The sequence below is a fragment of the Triturus cristatus genome, chromosome 3_1, assembly GCF_964204655.1.
Source record: "Triturus cristatus chromosome 3_1, aTriCri1.1, whole genome shotgun sequence".
Classification (NCBI taxonomy): Eukaryota; Metazoa; Chordata; class Amphibia; order Caudata; family Salamandridae; genus Triturus; species Triturus cristatus.
The window spans coordinates 652614839-652635296 of NC_140583.1; the positions used below are offsets into that span (position 1 = coordinate 652614839).

A 20458-nucleotide genomic window follows, 5' to 3' on the forward strand; every position below is an offset into this window, starting at 1 on the left:
TCCTTTGTTAGATTAATATATCTGTAAGTTAACCAATGCATCTCACAAGAATAATGTATGTAAGAATAACACTATCCATTAAGTCTACATACTAATACTTCTGTCATGTCCTCAATAGTAAAGCAGTTTTGTTGTTGAAACTTCAAGCAGGTTGTCATTTGTAACAACCTAAGGAACCTTACTAGTCAGGTGATGTGAGCCAATGTGCAAGGGAATGATAAAAGAAGAAAAGAGACAGATGTAAATCAGATGTACTGTATTTAGGATCCCTTCTTTACTTTATAGCCCACTTCCGCATATTCCTGCCAGTTCTCCCCAACCTCCATGCCTCAAGGTGATGTAAAAAAGACTTGCTTACAAAGTTGAAAGCTAGGAGTAAAAACATAATATTGTCAGAACTAAAAAAGAGAAACTTGAAGGTAGATTAGGTCTTGTGCCTGATCAGCTTGTGTCAGTGTGAACATGTAGCCATTCGCTTCACACGCAAAAGATGTTCTGGATGCATGCCAAACGGTATCATACGTTCTAAAATGCATTGATTTCTTAGTGATTGACATGCATGACATATTGTTTATGTCACATATTTTTAGCACTCTTTCCTCTGAAGTATCCAGTTGTCTTTCAAAACTGCAGCCTAATTATTGCTTCTCCACCTCTATTATTCTGTACATCAGCAATAATAGTGTCTCCTCCTTTAAAGTCTTTCTGATGGGTGGCAGAAAGTTCTGCACAGCTCTGCCTCTCTTTGCTAAGACCAATTCATCAGCTGCTTCTTCTATGAAGCAGGAATTGCTCCACCTCCTCGTTTATTTTCTGGTGACCTGCGAGAAATAAAATCCCCCAAATTGCGGAGCAAGAGTTCTCTGGTCATTTTATGTTATCATTGACCTGTTGTACAAGTTTGAAACAATCTGACTTCTGGATTCTAGTTTCCTTGACTTTTAACCCTATGTATTGACTCTTTTTACTAAATCTTTCAAGCCCTTTTCTGGTTTTTCCACAGTTGTGATGGATCTTCTAGATATATCTGTGCATCTTACCTCAGCATACTGTATTGCTGTGGTCTAGGTCTTGTATTAAGCGATGCTCTGAAAGTCTTAAAGATTGATTGATTTATTAGAACAATTATATAGAGCATTGCAAAGTTCCTAACCTGCCACTTAGCTGGACAAGTGGTAGTAAAAACAAGCATTTGCAATGCAATAGGTCTTGCATTTATGAGAGTTTGAGCTATTGGCAATGTAATTGACAATGCCTTTTATTTATGTGTTGTTTTTAAAATGGATAAATAAAAGGCATAGTCATTTACAATGCCAATAACTTAAACTCCCGCAAATGCGAGACCTATTGCATTGCAAATGCGTGCTATAAAAATTGATAAAAGCGTTAGAAGAGAGCATGTCCTGCCTACAACAACAGGCAGGACAAAGCTTTTTGAGAAAATAGTGCTCAGAGCCTGTAATTAAAGCCTACCGAGCAACAACACATATAACAGGGGGTGTCGCCATGAGAGTTTACAAAATGAGAAAGGGCGGTGCTAAGGAGGGACTACTAAGCCTTTTGACCAGAGAACACCTATAGTTTACAGTGGACAATGACACAAGCCAATGAACAATGTGGGCAGAGCTTCCAGTCCCTACCTCAATAAGCATGACTCACAGAGTAGCACATGCGCTGCTCAGGTTCGACCTAAAATTATACAGAGCCTTCTAAGACTGTTTCCAAACCCTTTCCCCCCTCCCCTTCTTCCCGCTCCTTGTGCATTTTCGTAAAGTAGGCATATTTTTCCCTTGATAGCAGCAGCATGCCTGCCCATATTAAGAAACAAATAAAAAGTATCAAACTTAATTTTATAAGGACCTCACATTACATGTCCGCCCACTCGTGCTGCTCCTGTAACTTCGCAGTCACTTACATTAGCCAGGCGTGTGTGTGTGTTTCTGAGAGTGTGTTTCTGTGTCCTTCTGCCCTGTCCAGAGACCTGCAGCTGTCAACCATTTGAAAATCCGTGCGTAATATCCGTGTGTATCATGCTTCAGGTGATGTTTTCCTCTTTCGGTGTCTCTTTCACCTTGTTTACTGTTCTTCCTCTCCTTTTCTCTCGCCAAGCCCATCTCTACCTCCACCCCCTGCTCATCTTTCCTGTCCTAGTCTCTCCTCACTTTCAGTGCAGGACTTCAGCTCTGGGTGATTCTCTGAGAGACCATGTGCTTTGCTCCTCTGCGCGCCTTGAGGCCATATTCAAAGGTTTTCCGAGGGCTGCTACTCTGGCTGCTATCCCAGCCGAACCAATGGAAGCAGATCACACTACAATGTAATCATGAACGTTCAAGTTGTGCGAGAGGAAATTCTAGAAGGACAGGCGGGGATAGTATAATGGTGTCTGGGATTTGAGAAAAAATGTTGCACTTGTAGGGAGGGGTAAAGCCAGAAAGGCAAAACAGTTTGTTCTTGTGCTGTCAGGGCAGCAAGGTACCTATCATTTTGTCTCGCCCCGTCGTACATTCAGGGAGCTTGAGAGCGGATTGCAGCGCAATCCCCTGCTCAAAACGTTATCCTCCCCGGTCCTAGCAGGAGCGGGTGAAATCTGAGTCTTAAAGCACGAAGTAGTTTCTACTCAGGTTGCTAGCCTTCACAATTCACCGTTTTTCTTCGCTCAAGTGGTGTATTTGTACTGCAGTAAGCAGTATCCCCGCCTATAAAAAAGTGTAATGTTCGGCTCATGATACCGACATCTTTTCTTGCTGCTTTGGCTTCATTTTACGTATTTGACACCATCTCTGCCCTGTCTATGACACAGGCCCTGCCTTTTTCATAAAAGAAACAGTGAAACTTTACAATGGATCTTCAGAGTAAATGATGACTGCCACTAATTCCATGTATAGGTTCTGCATCTGTCTCTCGCCTTTCCTCCTCCATTGTGCGTAATATAGATCTAACAACCCAAGACAAGATACGAGCATCTCGCTGATCACTTGCACACCAACAGGCTTCAAATAGGATCACAACTAAATGAATACAACACTCTTGCAACCATGCTCTGCTGGACACTGTGGGATGCTGCTTGTCTTAAACTGCACTTTAACATCCCACAGGGAGGTATGAGGGGCTACATAAACGCTCTTGCAACATATACAGCAGGTTTCCCCCGGATTTGTCGGTTCCCGCTATGTCTATGGGGACATGATCTGCCATCAGACAGATGTAACTGGAGAAGCCGGTTGTGCCTGTCCCTGCTTTGTAGGTCCAGAAGGAATGAAGGGCCTGAAGCAGGGAAGGGTGAAACAAAGGGGAAGAACACCCCCCCCCCCCCCCCCCACAGAGAAAGCTTAAGACCAGCGGGTGTCTGTCACCCCTTGGTATTTGAGGAATCTGACTCAAAAGAGCAAAAGAGGGGAATGCTGGTGTCGCTGTACCTTATCCACAGAAGACGAAAATACGTGCATCCTGGCTGCTGGAACTTGAAAGACAAAACAAAGAGAAGCCCCGGGGCAAATACACCCCCCTTTCTCTTCCTGTTTAACCTTTGCCGGCTCCATCATGCTAGGAAATAATTATTGCAAAGTGACCCCGGGTCTCGTTTAGAGAAAAGATCTGCGCTCTGATGGTAATGGAGGCAGGCTTTTTTCCGTTCAGAATAGCATTGTGTGCGCTGTGCACGGAATGAGGAAGCAAGGCTCGGTTTAAAGTGCCCATTGGACCTGCACGCTCTCTACCTCCCAGGCTAATTACTCCGTGTTTATTGTTTTGTTGTAATGCCTGTTTAGGAAATTATCACCGCATTATTAGAGTAAATCCTGCAGTGTAGATTGACAAGCCGCCTGACGAGGGAGTTCGCCATCGGTTATTTTGATGAAACCCAGTGCGTCGGTCGTATTTCGGTTGCCACCTTTCTCAGAGAAACATGCCAGCAATTTGTTAATGTACGGATGGTCACACCTCACGTTTGTTTCCAGTGAAGCATTTGCTGCGCCTGTCATACGTGGCCCTGTGTAGTTTGTATGGCCCGGATTATCTCATCAAGGTGGAGGTTTTTATGTTCTCATTATTCTTTAGCCCGTTCTTGCCAGATTTGTTTTTATATTATGAGCGTTAGTTACGATATTTCAGTTGTTTCATTTTTTTAAATGCAGTGCTGCATTCATAACTCTTTACTGCAGAAGTTAATTTAATATTTCATAATGGCTAGGAGGAATGGATAGTTTGCGCTAATTAACTTTTTTATTACTCTAAGCCCCCTTGGTTCTGTTGGTCCGAATTATATGCCCATGCAGTCATTGACTTGAGCCCGTGACAATGTCAGCACCGTAAGTATAATTAAAGATGCTCGTTATGTCAGGGAATGGCTTAAGGAGCGTGTATTATTTTCTCTGCAGGTGTGTTTGTTTAGTATGTGTGGGTGGACAAAGGTCCCGTCACGCTTCGTGGCATACGTGATTTAGATTTTTTTTTCCAAGCCTTGATCACAGAAAATAGTTCTAATTGCAACCTAAAGAAGAATGTATTAAAAAAAATATATATCCTAGAATTCAACATTCGTGACAGGTGTCTTAAACTGAAGATTTATTCCATCTAGAGATAACAATTGTAGAAAGAAGCCGATGTTGTTCTCGTGTGCCAGAATTAAAAATTGCAGTTAGTCGAGAGGCAGCATTTTGTGTACAATGCCCCAGCATACTGATCTTACAGACAAGTCAGTAACTTCCTTCCTTATTTTCGTTATTCCTTCAAACAACTGCACACAAAGGCACGTGGCCGCTTGAAAGCGGACCGCGCCGTAAAATAAATAAACAAGAGCTAATAAATGCCCTATGGATCAAAGGACCAATTAAATCCTGTTCCGGCGGTGAATGCTTGCAAGAGCTAATTAATCAAGCGCTTGGTGGGAGCGCGTGAAAGCTCCTATCACTACAAAGTAGATGCCAGAGAGGAGACGCATGCGCGTGCACATCGCCGGTCCGGGCGCGCACATGGTTTGTCTCCCTTCGCGAATGAAAGTGACAACAATAGTGTCTCGCCAAGCGAAGCAGCTGCGCTGCGTTCGCTAGGCGAGACCTAAAGTACATTTTGTGAGTGTTACAAATACATATTTGCAGAAAATAGTCTAATATCTGTAAGCAGTTTATTTCATATTGTTGGTCATGGGTGATACCAGCATTTTCCCCAATCCTATAGTATTCTTCTCAGCATAAGACTTCCTAATGAGAAAAACTTTCTCAATCTTATTCAGTGTATACTCAGAGAAATACGACATTTGATCGAAGATCTGGGTGCCCATCATGGTCGAGGATAGGTTCATTTATTCCAGAGACCTCGAATGCCCAGGTAACTAATATTTATGCATCAATTTAAATATAATTAATCTTCAATGTAGAGCGAATCCAAGTTTTTCTGAGCACAGGATATATGGTCAGTCTGTCTGAGCCCAGTCATTAATTGGGTGCACTATTTTTTACTGGTCCCTCAGTCAGTTTGTTGGATGTTACCGGATACAGAATCTTGCCATAGTCAAGCCATTAATTAACCAAAGACTTGACCAGAAAATTTCTAAGAGTAGTACGAATAGTGGGTAGAATGGATGATGGGTGGAATGCTTGACATAATCTCAGACACTGGTAATTATTTTGGGCCGTATTCCATTCAGCCTTATGTCTCCTTCAGGAGATCTCCATTGATTACTATAAGCAATGAATAGTCTTGCCTACATGCGAGAGGTCACAGTACTTCTTACAGATATATATGTGAACAAGGCAGGTGTGCCGAAACGCGTCAAACTAAAGGGCTAATAAACCTATAAGCTGGATGGCAAAGCTTACTCCTGTGTCGGTGTCCGATTTGTAATCAAGTCGGGAGTGGTTGGAATATATATATATATATATTCCCATGTTGCATCTACACCTCTCATCAGGAATGCCATATCTTATTTAAAAATAATAATTTAGCAGTCTAAAAACAGTCTATATTGGCCAACCCCATTTATTTACTTAAAAAAAATAGACAATATATAAACGTCACCAGCAGACTAGGTGACTGAGCCTCTTTTACAAACCTTTTTTTACAGGAAATGAAGTTAAGGGAACAAGAGCATTGGAGGTATATAGGCTGCACCCATGCCAGACTGAAAACTGGCACTGACGTTAGAGGTTCGAAATTCTCCAATATACCACCTTGCCCTCTCGGTATCTGTTACTTGAGTTATTTTTGCAACTTCTGGTGAAAGGATTCTAGAGCACTGAGCTCAGATTTTTTTGCCTGGAAAGTCTTTCCAAACCGTCTGTAAACTTGTTCTGCTTGCCAAGGTTTTAGATTTACTGTAGTCCTATTTTGACAGAAAATGATTTTGTTTTACAAAATTCCATCTCTTTTTGCAAAGTATTCTGTTTGTGGAAGAAAGATGGCAATAACAGAGCTTCATCATATGTGCATACTCTTCCTGCTGGAGTCCCACATTGCTTATAGGTGTGTGAAATATGTAGCACTATCTTCAGGTGCATTTTCAAGTATTGGGAAAAGATTTGGCTCCATGCTCAAGTAGAGAAGCAAAGGCAGCAAGAGTGCCTATCTAGAAAACCTGGAAATCCAGAGAAGCACGGAGAGGGAGCTCTCTCTTTCAATGTCCCCATCTCTTTCTCTTAGGACCTCACAACAGGAGATCCAAAAAGAGACACCATAAAGAGAAACAACAACATCCTCATTCGGCGTCGAGTATTTGAACATCGAGACAATTTACGGTGTCCACATGTTACCAATCAAGGACTGGTTCAACATCAAGGAAAGTTTTGACATCAAGGAGAAGGAAGTGTTTGATGTCGGGAAGACTATAACACCACTAGACACTGAGATTTATGGAAAATCTGTGGAGTTGCTCTGGAAAATGAAAGTGCGGAAACTGCCCTGCACTTCAGCATCTAAATTCTCCCAAACCTACTCTCTTTTAAGGTCTTTGTCTTCTCTTGTGATGAATCTGGACTCACCTTCGTTGGCTCATTGAGTGCCTTCTCCACCTCCTCCTGCTCCACTACCATCTTTTCTTCCACCATTGGCACATGCAGACCCATCCCCACCAAGACCTCTAGCACCAATGTCAATAGGAACACAACCCTTATCATCTGCAGTTCCTTTGGCTGTCCCTCTGAGGAGATCAAAGTCTCCTACACACCAGCCTAGGTCTCTTACAGACCAAGAACAAGCTCTAGATCTCATTATCGTTGTTAACATTCAAGACCATCTATAAGATATTCATGTTCTAGACATTTAATTAGGTGCAGACACTCATCGCATCGACATTTGCTATGTTCACGGTCTTTAACTTCATCTCAAACAGCAAGATATTCGCCAACCATGACATATTTGCCTTTTAACTTCTCCCATTGACACATCAACTCATTTCAGAAGGTTCTCATCAGAGGTGCAAGTAAAATAAGTACCTCTATCGGCTATGACTACAACTCAGTAAGTGATTTTTGAGACTCCACAAACATACACTTCAAGCCCTTTTCTCTCATCAGTACCACATCTTTTCAAGCCAGCAATGAAACCTTCCTTACTCCAGCCTCTGTGAAAGCAGCCCCATCCAGGCTGCAATAAAAATACAGACCACCAGATCAGGATACACTATTCAGAGACATTCACTCATCTTCCACCTCTATATTAGGTAGGGAAATACTTCATAATCTGTGGTATGAGTGGCGCTACTACTCCTTCCTGCTCGCATTGTATGTATCTCAATGCAAACCGTAGGTGATGTCAAAGATATGAGATACTTGGTGACACTCTGCATATCTGGTGGCACTGCCGGAAATTTCGCCCCTTTGGGTAGGGCGTTAAAGACACATTGAGGGCAGGTATTGGGATATCCTCTCACCTTTTCCCCAGATGTGATGCTCCTGGGATTAAAGCAGGTAACGCTCTCAGTGATTCTGAACACTGAATGGCACATGGTGTTGCAATGTTGGGCGCCGCGAAGTGACAATAGCACATAGCTGAAAGAAAATTGCAGAACACCACTCACACACAGGTTTCATAGACTGTGTGCTTTTCTGGCTATGGAGCAGCTGACTTCCATCATCAACGATATCCACCTCAATTTAGACAAAAATGGAAACATCAGTCTATACAGATATGTGGCTGCTTTCTGAACACTGTGCTTTCATTCCGTCGGAATTCTTTAGGCCTTTTTGACTAGGGAGCGGGACGTATTATTAGGCAAGGTGGCTATTTCTAATCATTTTATACAGAAGGGTGGATACTGTCTTTATGGGAAAATAGATATACACTATGCTAGTGCTGTGAGGGTGAATTCTTCCTTTGGGGGAGTTGTGGAGTGGTGGTGGTTTTACCATATATTGACATTTTACAAGCTTGCGACTCTGAAACAACCTTAGTTGAGCTTGTTATTTGCTGGAAATGATCCATATTTCAAGATCAACTGGTAATGCTAAGTCACACAATTGAGAAACTTGTATTCAATAGCCCTTGTTTTTTGTTTTTACAGCTCCAAAAAAAAGATTTCCACAAATGATTTCATGCAAGAGCAAAAATCTAAACTCCATTGGAAGAAATATGTGTGGCACATTTGCCACTACCTTGAAAACTACAAGTTCTAATTAGACAGATATATGTCCTTTTTGGGTTCTTTTCCGCAATTTGCGAATGATCTGCATAGGAATCCTCATGAAGATTTTCCTGGAGGTGCTCGTCGAAGGCCTGATGGTGTCCCACCAAGTTATTGATGCTGCTGTGACACATCTATTTTTGCAGCCCACATATACTGCCATGTTCTTGCTCTACTTCGGTCCTCAGGGTTAACACATCCATGTTCCTTTCGTTAGGAGGAAGTCTGGTGTGTATATTCCCCATTGATTTTGAGTTTGTTGGGGTTTTATATTTTATGTTTGCCTGAATGTAAATTTTCATCTTGGGGCCCAGGTGAGTTCTATCTAGCACCCTCGATAGGTATGGCCAGTTCACCCTGTCGAAGGCCTTCTTTGCATCCAAAGAGAAGGAGGGCCATCATCTGTTTTCGACGCTCTGCAACCCCCATGAGTGCCACCGCCAGCCTCATGATGTCGTTAGCTTGGCTTTTTTTGATAAAGCCTGATTGTTGGGTGGTGATGAGGCGAGACCAAATGTGCTGCAGCATAGCTACCAGGATCGATGTGAATATTTTGGCGTTGCAGTTTAAGACTGCAGTTGGTCTGTAGTATGATCAGAGGGTTGTAGTTTTATCACGTTTCCAGAGGAAGATAATGTGGGAGCCAATCATAGTGTCCGTCACCACCTTGGACATTAAAAGTTGAAGACCTGTGTAAGGGTCTTGACCAACAGGGGGGAGTAAGCCTTGTAAAAGGAAGCAGGGAAGCCTTCGGGACCTGGGGCCTTTCTGGATGGCAAGCTATTGATTGTCACCCAGACTTTGTCATGTGAGATGTTCTCCTGTAGAAGGTACCTTTCAGCCTCAGGTGTGGGGGTGTAAAATGTCAGAGGTATTCTTCTTTAAGACACTCATCTAAGTCTTGTGCTTGGTATAGGGTGGAGTAGCATAATTTAAATACAGAAAGAATCCCTGCGGTTTCCTGTTGCAAGTGTCCCTTCGAGTCCTCTATCGCTGTGATGTGTTTTTATGTCGCTACCTTCCTAAGCTTATAGGCTAAGAGTCTGTTTGCCTTATCACCTTTTTCATGGTAAGTTTGGTTAACATAAAGCAGTTTCTTATGCCGCCACCTTAATGTGAATTTGTTCTAATTCCCCTCTAGGGTGGCGGACTCCTCTTATGGATCTGGTGTTGCCTCCTTGTTTTTGTCATGCCTCTGCCTGGGATATTTGGGCTTCTAACTCTTGTTTGGGTTGCTTGGCTTGGCATTTGAATGTGGCCATGTGCGATGTAAGTTCCCTGTGGAAAACTGCCTTGGCTGCATCCCAAAGGCTTGAGGGGAAAACTTTGCCATTATGATTTTCTGCAAAATAGAATTCTATAGTGTCTATAATATGGTTCCTTAAGACTGGGTCTCTCTGTGGTATCTCATTCACAACCCATGTTTTCGGGAATTAGTGTTGTAACACCACCAGGCTCCGCGACAGCAGCACCAGTGCAAGTTCTGACAGTGACTTGATATCTATAGTGGTATCTATCAACCTGGCTTGTAGGGTCCATGAAATCAGAAGTAATCCATGCATGAGTACGTTTTATGAACATTGCAATAAGACATGTAGTCTCATTCACCTGGGTCATGGTAACACCAAATATAAGCACCAGATCGGCTATTCCCTATGTCAGGGAAGCTGGTGGTTGATGTTCACCATGGCGAGGGTGGGAGCAATCCAACCCAGGTATTGAGGTCTCTGCCTATAATGATATCACCAGCTGCCAGGTGGGAAATCCTGGTGAAGAGGGCATTAAAGAAGTTTTCCTTGTTTTCGTTGGGGCCGTAGATGGATGAAATGGTCATCTGAGTACCACCAATATGCCCACCTGACAACCCTCATGGCTAGTATATGTATTGTCAATGCAGAAGGTTAGGTCTCTGCGGAGGAGGATTGCTACTCTTTAGATTTGCGTTGGTACAAGGAATGGAGTTATACGGGGTAGCAGTATGAGCGTAGGCATTTTGTGTCAGTTCAGAGTATGGGGATTTCTTGCAGTAATGCCACGTCTGCCTCTTTCTGCCGGAGCCATTGTAATAAGCATCAGTGCTTAATCGGGGAGTTCAAGCCTGCACATTAAGTGATGCCAAGTGTGAACGTGTCATAGTGTCGTGCTTATGGTTGTCTACTTTCAGATTCGGAGGAAGCAAAGCGATGAGCAGCGAGTGTTTCTTCTCAGTTGGTGTCTATTGTGTGTGTCTCAACTGGGTTACTGGGAATCTAGGTCACCCTAGGGAAATGAACTAGGAACAGTATTGGGGTGGAAACATGATCGAGGGACCCGAAGGAGAGGCCATATCTGGACCTCTGACATAATACGGTGTTGACAGATCGTATAGATCTTCAGACATCATCAGTGAAAGTAGGGGTAGGCTCCAACGTCTTATGTGAGAGCCCTCCTCCCCAAGTGCTTAGTCTTTATGAGCAAGAGATAGTTACCAGCGAAGTGGGCTGTGTGAGGCTGTGAGCAGAAAACCACCTGTCCATGCCAGAGGTTTTGGATCTGGGGGGATAACCTACAGTGGGATGTCCTTGTACAATGTAAATGGCCTGCATTCTTTATCTCCTTGGCGTTGTTTCTTGCTGGCCTTTTTTCAAGCATTGCGTGCTGATTGGAAATGCCAGCTGCTACCCCGATCCATGAGGTCAGAGCGATCTGTGTTCGGTAAGTGTTCTGTGTCCGGGGTGTTCTGCGTCCCGGGTCGGCGATGTGCCCTGCATCTCAAGCAGGTGTTCTCAGTCTGGGGTGGGTGGCATGCCCAGCCTTTTGTGGGATTCTTGTGGGGTGCGAGCTGTGACTGTCTTGTCTCTGTGTGTGAAAAGCAGCCGGGAGGGAAATCCCCAGAGGAATGGGATTATTTTGTTTTGCAAGTGTTTAGTTACTTCACAAAATTATCTCCGCCTTGCCAGTGTGTAAGCTTAAATGTCTTGGAAGAGTGAGATTGGTTGTCCCCGGAACACTATAGGCTCTTGTAGGTGAGCCGCTTGCAATAGTAAATCCTTTGTGGAGGTGGTGAACCATGGTGAGTATATCTGGATGGAGGTTCTTCTGCTGTTCGAATGTAGAGTACACTCTGTCGATGCAATCTAGGGAGATCGGCGTGTCATTGGTCTGTTGAAGAATGTGGGTGAGGAAGTCCTGTATGTATTCTTTTAATTTCCTTGGGAGGATAGTCTTTGCGATGCCCCTGACTCTGATATTGTTCCTGCTGGAGAGGTTTTCAAGATCATCAATTTTATCCAGCATTGTAGCCTAGTCCAGTTCTAGCTTTTCAATGTGTGCGTGTGGTCGACATTGTCCTAGATATGGCCAGCCTCAATTGTTTCGACTCGTATGGGATGGGAGTCCTTTTAATCAGTGAGTTATCAAGGTCACTGAGGGCTCTGTTGAAGTCTTGCTGGAGAGAAGCAATGCCTTTGCGAAATTCCAAGAGTAGTGTTTGGATGTCTTCTTTGATCTCTGGAGCCTGGGGGTCTGCAGTTCTGCCCGTGGTAGATGTTGAGGGATGGTAGCTCTCCCCTTGAGAGCGCGAGATATCTGGTCTTTAAAAATAACTCTTTGGGGGAGCAGGCACGGGGGTCTTGGTCCTGCCAGCTACCATTGTCACAGGGAAGGGGAGATCACTAATTCAGGTTCCAAGATTTTAGCCCAAGAAAGGAGAGGTCATGCAATGCCCACTTTTGACTGTTGATGGAGTGGGCTCTGCTTTAGCCTATGTCCCCCGGTATTGATATGGAGGTAGGGCCCTGGCCCGCTAGGTGCTTAATGAGTGCACCCTCTTTAGCTGTGGAATCGCAAACAGCCCTCCTGGGCTCAGGCATGGCTTTGGTTGGGTTGCCCCCATTGTAGATCAGGTGGGACTGGAGGGGTTCTCCGTCTGCCCATTACGGGTCCTCGCAGCATGAATCCTTCTTTTCCGTGGTCCCGGCAACGAGGTCAGGCAGGCCATTGCGTGGTTCTCCCTTCCATCCTGGGAGGCTTGATCTGGACTCTTGGTCCGCTTCTCACATCCTCAGGACTTGGGGGGAGGTGGGTATCTTAGCCCATGAAAGTCGCACAGTTTATATCTTAATTTAAGGGGAGTATGGGCTCAATGTTGGAGCTTAGTGACACGCTTCCCGGCTGTTCTCCTTCCTGGCCACGCCTCCACGATGTCTATTTGGACTCATCCTAAAGTAGCGCAGAGGCTTAATATGCCTGTCGCGAAGAATGTGTAACATGAAGATCATAGAACTGAGTGCGCGTTAACTATGAGTAGCACTATAAAAAAATAAAATCAAGATGGTAACGTTGGGCTTCACTTTGATCAAGCGAGAGATAGCACGCCACTGGGGGGCTGTTGAGGCACCATCCATACGAGTGTGGGTACAGGAGCTCGACAGATGCATGATAGCTGAAAAAGAAGTGTTCATCATTAGAGGGTGCCCCAGAAAGTGGGAAAAGAAATGGAAGGCGTGGAATAGCTATAGAGGGTCCCTATGCACATCCCCGTTGGTGGACCTGACTTTAGGGCGGAAGGAACTTAGAAAAGTGTTAACATTGTGAATGTAATCTTACATATGTTATTCATTTTGGTGTGCTATGGTGCTGCGGACACAAATGTGAATCTATCTGTGTGATTGACAAAATTTAATAAAAGATTATTATAAAAAAAAAAAAAACAAATCAAATGTATGTCAGAGAGGGGCTCTGGAGCGATGAGGGGCACTGTTGGAGGGTGATAGTGAGGGTATTTGTAGAAAAAGGTGTCATGGGGGTGCCAAAATGATTGTTGCACCGGGCGCCACCAGCGCTAAAGTCGTCCCCATCAGTTGTGGTTTGCAGACCTTATTCACTTGTCTAACCCACCACTGAAGAGGCTGCTGTGTAGGCCAGATCTTCTACACAAGTTCAGGGGCCAGATTCTCCACCCTAACCTCCCCTATTTGAGCTGCTCCAATAAGGTCACCTGAATCCTCCAAAAGTCTGTATGGGCATTCTCTAGGAAGCTGCCCTACTTCGCACTCTTAAATAAGAGAGTACAGCACTCCCACACGGAGGCACACACACAGAGAAGCAAGAAAACACCTGGAAAGGGGTTTCACTCTCCTAAAATGAGGCCTATCAAATGATGGTTTTCAGAATAAAGCGTGGGGTTGTATTTGTGCAACACTTTCTAATAGAAAGGCTTTCCCAGATGTCAAATGATGCAAATGTATGTGTATGTATGCATGTATGTAATGATAATAATACTGGACGTCCACTGCAAGAATTAAGCACTGGTAAATGCAAGTAATCGGACTCAAGGAATAAACCCTGTCGAAAGAAAAACATGAAAAGATATTAAGATATAACCACTGAATTTATCAGATGATTATGACCACTGGAGACTTGAACGTGTACGCAGACACACTCACACATCACAATACCAATAATCAGAGAAAATACATCACTGGCTGCAATAACTTCATCTTAGCCCACACCAGACTGGGGGATTCACAGCAGGAGTCAAGAGACTCAGCAAGCCAGGAACTGCCACACTGATTAAGACATGTCTGTCCTTCAGGTCCAAACTTCCGCCTTCAAAGTCAACAGACTATTTATAATCTCAGTGCACTAGAAGTTTCCGAGCAGGCCTCCTCTGCGACAAGGAAATCTACTGGAGTTGGCCGATCTACCACAAGCATTGCAAAGGAGTTCTCGCATATTCTTCTGCTTTCTCACATGTTCCAGCCATTTATCTTACTGAGGCTTGAGAAAGTCAAAAACATCTCCAAAAGTACAAAAAATAGTCTTGAATATGAAAAACCTAAATAACATGAGTAATCTGGGGCCTTGCTTGTGCGTGCAAAGCTCAAGCAAGACATAGTCAGAATTCAAGATGGCATGAGGGCAGGTCAAAGCCAATAGTAAAAACTTCACAAAACTTCCCAATGTACAACATAATGCACATTTGGGCACAACTGCCTATAGCACTACACTCAGAGACAGGGAAGTACATTCCACACCTTTCTCTCTCTCTCATGCTTTCAAACACACATCCCACACGTTCCATTCCTGGCAAGACTGTAAAATACTGTAACAGGCAAACAGTCCCACTCTGAAGCTACAAGGAGACACAAATGAAATCACTAGGAAGAGTGAATTAGAAACACATGCATTCAATTAAAACAATGGTAGTCAAAGGTCATCACGCGGTCCCAATACATGGGAGTGCCGCTGGTCCTACAGAAGATAAATATTCATCCATGAGAGCTTCACATTGTTTCAAGTGGAAGAGATTCTGCCCCTGGTGTTCTCAGAACAGATTTGATCCCACTACTGGTCAAGAAGAAGCACTGTTACCTAATCTTGCTCATTTGGCCAGATCAGGCTTACAATTCTCTTCCATCAAAGTCAACTTGGCAGCTATTACTGCTTATAGAAAATGTCCTTCCTAAACCTCTTTTTTTAAAAAAAAATTTAAATCCCAGAGGTTAAGGGCTTTCTAGAAGGCATTAACAATGTGTCCTTTGGTAAGGAGATTAAACCCCCATCCCCATCCATCAGTGGATTTAAACATTCTCCTCGCTAGGCACATGTGTTCACAATTTGAATCTATTCACAATGTTTTCTTACAATACCTTTGGTGGAAGGTTGATGTCCTTGTGGCATCCTAGGCTTAAACTTACAAATGTCACCAGCCCTTCTTTCGCTCTACCATGCATCGCTAGCAAAGCATGAACATAAAAGGCTGCATACCCATCAATAAGTGCCGTCACCGAGACATCTTAGATTTCGTGGAAGCAAATACTTTTAAGATACTAACCTCTTGGCCATCATCTAATACAGATCTTACCCCCGCCACATTCCAGCTAGGTATCCCTAATAGATTAGGGATCCCTAAAGGTGAATCTCCCACTCTCAAGCCCTCCTCCATACCAGAATGTCGATCCAAAAGTCTATCCTGCTCATTAAGCGGGGATAGGGAAGCAAATCTATTACTTAGATGGATTTCTGGTTTAATAAGCACTCTGCCCTTGGCAACATGACCTTCTGTATCTCGTGACCCCTAGTGTATTTCTTCGGGGGTTATAAAAATCCACACACACACACACACACCCCCTTCCCCCCCCCCCCCCCAGTGGGACATGAACTTCAGCTGCACACTCCACCTGAAAATACTTACCGTCTTGAATACTGGTCTAGTCAGATGCCCACAGATCAAGCCTGTACCTCGGCATGAAGCACTAGCTGTCCGGGTTCACTTCTTACTCTCGAGCCGAAGCTCAGCTGGTCGCTTCTCTATGGATAGGGTACTTTTCAGTAGAGGAGAGACTAGGACACCCCCCTTCCTGTTTTAAAGCCTACTGCACTAGACACATAAGAACGGCTTGGCTATGCACGTTATTTAGTCCTTTCATTATTTACCTTCTTCACTTTGACTTATGCTTACATCTGAGTCAATCATAGTGAATGCTTCTGTAAAACTGCCCTTTGTAAACCTTACTTCATTTTGGATGCTGTCTGAATGGGTGTTTGTGTGAGAAAGTAAGTGTACTGTTTGAGAACAGTCTGTTTTTGTTGTCAGGCAACCACTTGTGCTTTTATGAACAGAATGGGATTAGGCAGCCAAGCTTACTGAGATTCACCATGTTTCCCAGGGGTGATACCTTACAGAAAATGGACCCCTCAGACATAAATGTGCTCTCCCACCATAAAACTGAGCTGTTTTAAGAAAGGATGTGAAACCTGATGTGATGCTGTATGTGAATTATGTTTGCCTGGTAGATTGAAATGTATGATTTATGTGAGAGAAAGAAGAGTGTACAAGGTTTCAGACTGGGTAAACTGCCTGAGGTAGCTCAATGTTTGAATGGGAAATGTGCCTGGTGGGAGTCTATAAGAATAGTAAAGTAAACCATAGATTCAATTTTCTTGTACCCTCCTGAGTTTTTCCTTCCCTTTGATTGGCTGTTGAGTGAAGACGTGTTCTGTTTCACTTTTCCTTCATGTTGAAATGCCTTTTGTATATGCTTGGATGGACATTTATGATTTCCTTCCAATGCTCTGCGTATATCCTTTTAAGACTGTATTTTCAGCCTCTCTGTTCTTCCCCGCATTATCTACTGTGAGTGCTAGTTATGAACTTAAATCCGAACTACATTGCTCCAAACTTTCCCCCCAGTGCTGGATTACTCTTTGACTTCTCCCAACTCTTTCAAGATGTACAGTCTTCCAGAGCAGTGCTGTACATGTGGCTGCAAACAGATGCACAGCTTAATGAAGCCTATGAGTAATTTAACCCTTCACTTTGAGATACCATTGCAGATTGTACTTCTTTCCGACACAGCTTCATCTCTGTGAGCTTACAAACCTGCAACTCCCTTCTCTGTGTCCCATAAACTGAATGCTATCCTTGTTGAGTTGCAGACACCATACCTCAGATCACTTGAAAAAATTCATTCCCCTCCTTGCAAGTTTGTACACCCTGGTATCCTCAGCTTTTATCATACCAAGTTTTTCCCATTTCTTACTCTCCCTTTCTTTAGTCCAGGAAAATCTCTGACATGAACTAACCATCCTGTGTTCGGAATTAGGAGGGCTCCTGTGTCCAGTGACCCCTCTCCTAATTCTTTGTTCCGCTGACACATTTAGGCTTTGGAGGAGGCTTCCTCACTTTGCTGATTGCCGTCAATCTTACTTGTGGGACATCAAGATTAGGTTTATTTAACTGAAGCACATGACGTTAGATAAGTGAGTGATAAACATATTTGTACCATTTTAATACCCTTCCTGGATACTTGGTGCCATGACTGGTATCTTATTATGTCAGTCCTACCTGTCAGGGGAAGGAGGGCTGTTGAATATGCTTAATCCCTCTTTGAGTATCCTGACCTTTATACAGCCTACTGTAAAAAAAATTTGATAACACATTCCTCCTTCACAAATCCCATCACCGGGCTTGAGCATTAAGTCATCTCTATATTTAGAACACCATGCAAATCAAATGACAGAGAATTGTAACTTTGTATCTGACCCACTGCAAAAATCAGCACCATTCCTGTAGGAGACAAAAGGAGTTGCTATTGCAAGAGCACTAGGCCTTTACCTTGGATGCTACAAGTCAGTGGGAACTATGAATGCTACACAATATATCAAATGCAGAAACAACACTAGTGGATCGAGCACAGTAGACCCCACATATCTCCCAAGTTATCGAGCACTAATTTGGCTGCTGGTTATAGTCACAGTCAAATTTAATATTGCACTAAAATTCATATAATACTAGGATTGTCGACACCAGAACACTGGAAGAGCACATTAGAGTGTTATGTTGCAGGACAATGACTAAACCTGAGACACAAAACATGGTGAGAATTACCACGATTCAATAAAACATCTTTGAATCAACATCGATTCTCTGGAATCGGACTGATGGGTGGCCAATTCATAAACATAAAAGCAATTGGTGAAACCCTATATGTTCTGTGAATCATAGTTAACTAGATGGAAGGACTTCGCGAATTATTGAAGACTAATTACAGTACATTTTCCCTTAACAGGAGCAGGATCTTTGTAGCTTCGGAACACCGGGACCTTGATCTCCTACTTCAGCGACTTGCCAGCAATGGGGGACCTATGCAGGAGCCTCACCCAGTGCCGCAGTACAGCACGGAGGAAGGACTGGATTTCCACACTCAATTCATTTTGTATGGCATCCAGAACACCCTGCCTTACCTCCTGTACACATACCTGGACTACTACAGGTGAGGGTCCTCTGCACTTACTGCAACTTGAATATGGTACAGACCTGTTTATCTGGACAACCTCTGATTATGAAATCTGTTTATTGGCATTTGTTGATATAGACATTACATACATCATGAATGTAATAGCCCACAGGCAATGAGTCCGGTACTCAGAGGAGTATCCGCTAATTGTGAACGTGGTGATCCGCCAGATCCAGCGCCACTACGAGGCGTGGATTGATGCAATCAAATAAGTATCAGGGCCACCGCCCGCAGTTAAACAGATTCATGTAACAGCCGAACTTAGAACACAGAAGATAGATTAAACAACAGCAGTCCATCAGAGACAACAGCAGCAGGTTCGATCTTAGACCATACGACCCTCAGGATACCCCCCCCCGGTCCACCCCCCCCAAACCCCGGTCCCCCCATCCCCCGTGACAGGTCATACTATGGGAGGCAAATGTCAGTGTCCGCACATCCCCCAGGTTCGATTGGGACCTCCCCGTCAGTCCCCGGAGTGGATCTCCCAGGCGCGCCTCCATTCCCCTCCCCACCAGGAAGTGGCACCGCAGTATGTGTCCCACAGAGTGTCAGGGCATCCCCATCCAGCCGCATCAGGACCTGCACGTGTACGTCCCATTGACTCGCTATGGGTGTGAGTCTGAGGCCTAGCGTTTCCTCCCGCAAGAGAGCTGTGCCCTCCGCCCCCGCCCACACCAGCAAGGAACTACGCCACGCCTGCACCCGAGGGGGTTCAGGCGCCTTCCAGCGCTTGGTAATTAACCGCTTCGCCACAATCAGGCCCAGATCGAGGAAGCGACAGGCAACCTTCGTGGGGGGAGTCCTACGAAACAAGTGCAACAGACAGGCGGGCCAATTTCGCTGCGCCAGCGGACCGGCGCAAGTACGTAGCGCTCCATGCACCGTACGCCAGTATGAGTCGAGCACTGGGCAGCTCCATAACATGTGTACTAGTCCAGCATCCAGAGCCCTGCAGCGTGGGCATTCAGCGTCCGCCCGGTGGAAATAGCGATTAATGGAGTCGGGAGTGAGATATGCTCTGTGTAGTATGAAGTACTGGATTTGGCGAAACCGCAGATTCCTGGGGATCCGTGTAGGCCCCCGGAGCGTATCCCTCCATTCCTTGTCGGTCAGGGGACGGTCCAGGTCCACTTCCCATTTACCCCGTAGCGGAGACAGGTCCGCCGCCACCAGCATGCGCAAGGAGGCCGCGAACCAGCGAGTCATGTGGCCGCCCCGTCCCATGACGTGGAGGTACTGCATCATGAGGTGTTGCGCCGGTTCCTCCTGAAGAGCACCCCACCGACTCGTCAGCGTCGCGACCAGCGAGCGGTGACGGAGGAACTGACCGGCCGGTAGCCCCGTCTCCTCCGCCAGCTGGGCGAACGGTATAAGCGTACCGTCGCGGTAGAGGTCCCCCAGCGTGCAAATGTCCGCCGCGTGCCAGTCGGCAAGCTCTGCCGAGCGCAATATCCCACGACCGCTAGGTGAACCCTCAATCGGCATGGCAGGGACGTATGGAATGTGTGACCGTGTCAGGTAGAGGGCTCGCCGATAGCACCGACAGGCCACCGCCACTAAAAGGGGCCCTGGCTTGGTCACTCTGGCCGTCGGATGGAACAGCGCGATGACATCTGTCAGGGGGAGCGGCGGCTCCACGGACGCCGTGTCGTCCCTTTCCCGTTCGGCCAGCCACCTGGCCACCCATTGCAGCTGTGCTGCTAGGTAATAGTGCGCAAAACAGGGCATCGCGAGTCCCCCCTGACCCGTGGGGAGGTATAACTTAGAGAGCGCCACTCTGTGTCGTGCTGTGCCCCATACGAAATCTCTAAGGGAGCGCTCCAGGTCGGCGAAGAAGGACGCCGGGATATAGGTCGGCAGATTGGCAAAGTAGTAGAGGAGTCTGGGCAGGGCCACCATCTTGATCAGTGCAATACGACCAGTGACTGCAAGGGGAAGGGTGCCCCAAAACCGCATCTGGGCCCTGATCGCCGTCACCGCCCTGCCCAAGTTACCCTCCACTAAGTCGGCGGATCGCCGATACACCTGAATGCCCAGGTAACGGAAAGTGTCTGGCTGC

The 20458-nt window shown here is 45.2% G+C and overlaps 1 protein-coding gene across 1 annotated transcript in view; it reads left to right on the forward strand.

Moving 5' to 3' along the window:
- The window catches only part of SPG11 (SPG11 vesicle trafficking associated, spatacsin), a 623940-nt gene that overhangs the window by 239148 nt on the left and 364334 nt on the right, over nt 1-20458 (forward strand). Inside the window, exon 17 of the mRNA XM_085644681.1 lies at nt 18169-18372. Coding sequence (XP_085500807.1) covers nt 18169-18372 — 204 coding nt within the window. The remainder of the gene's footprint in view (nt 1-18168; nt 18373-20458) is intronic.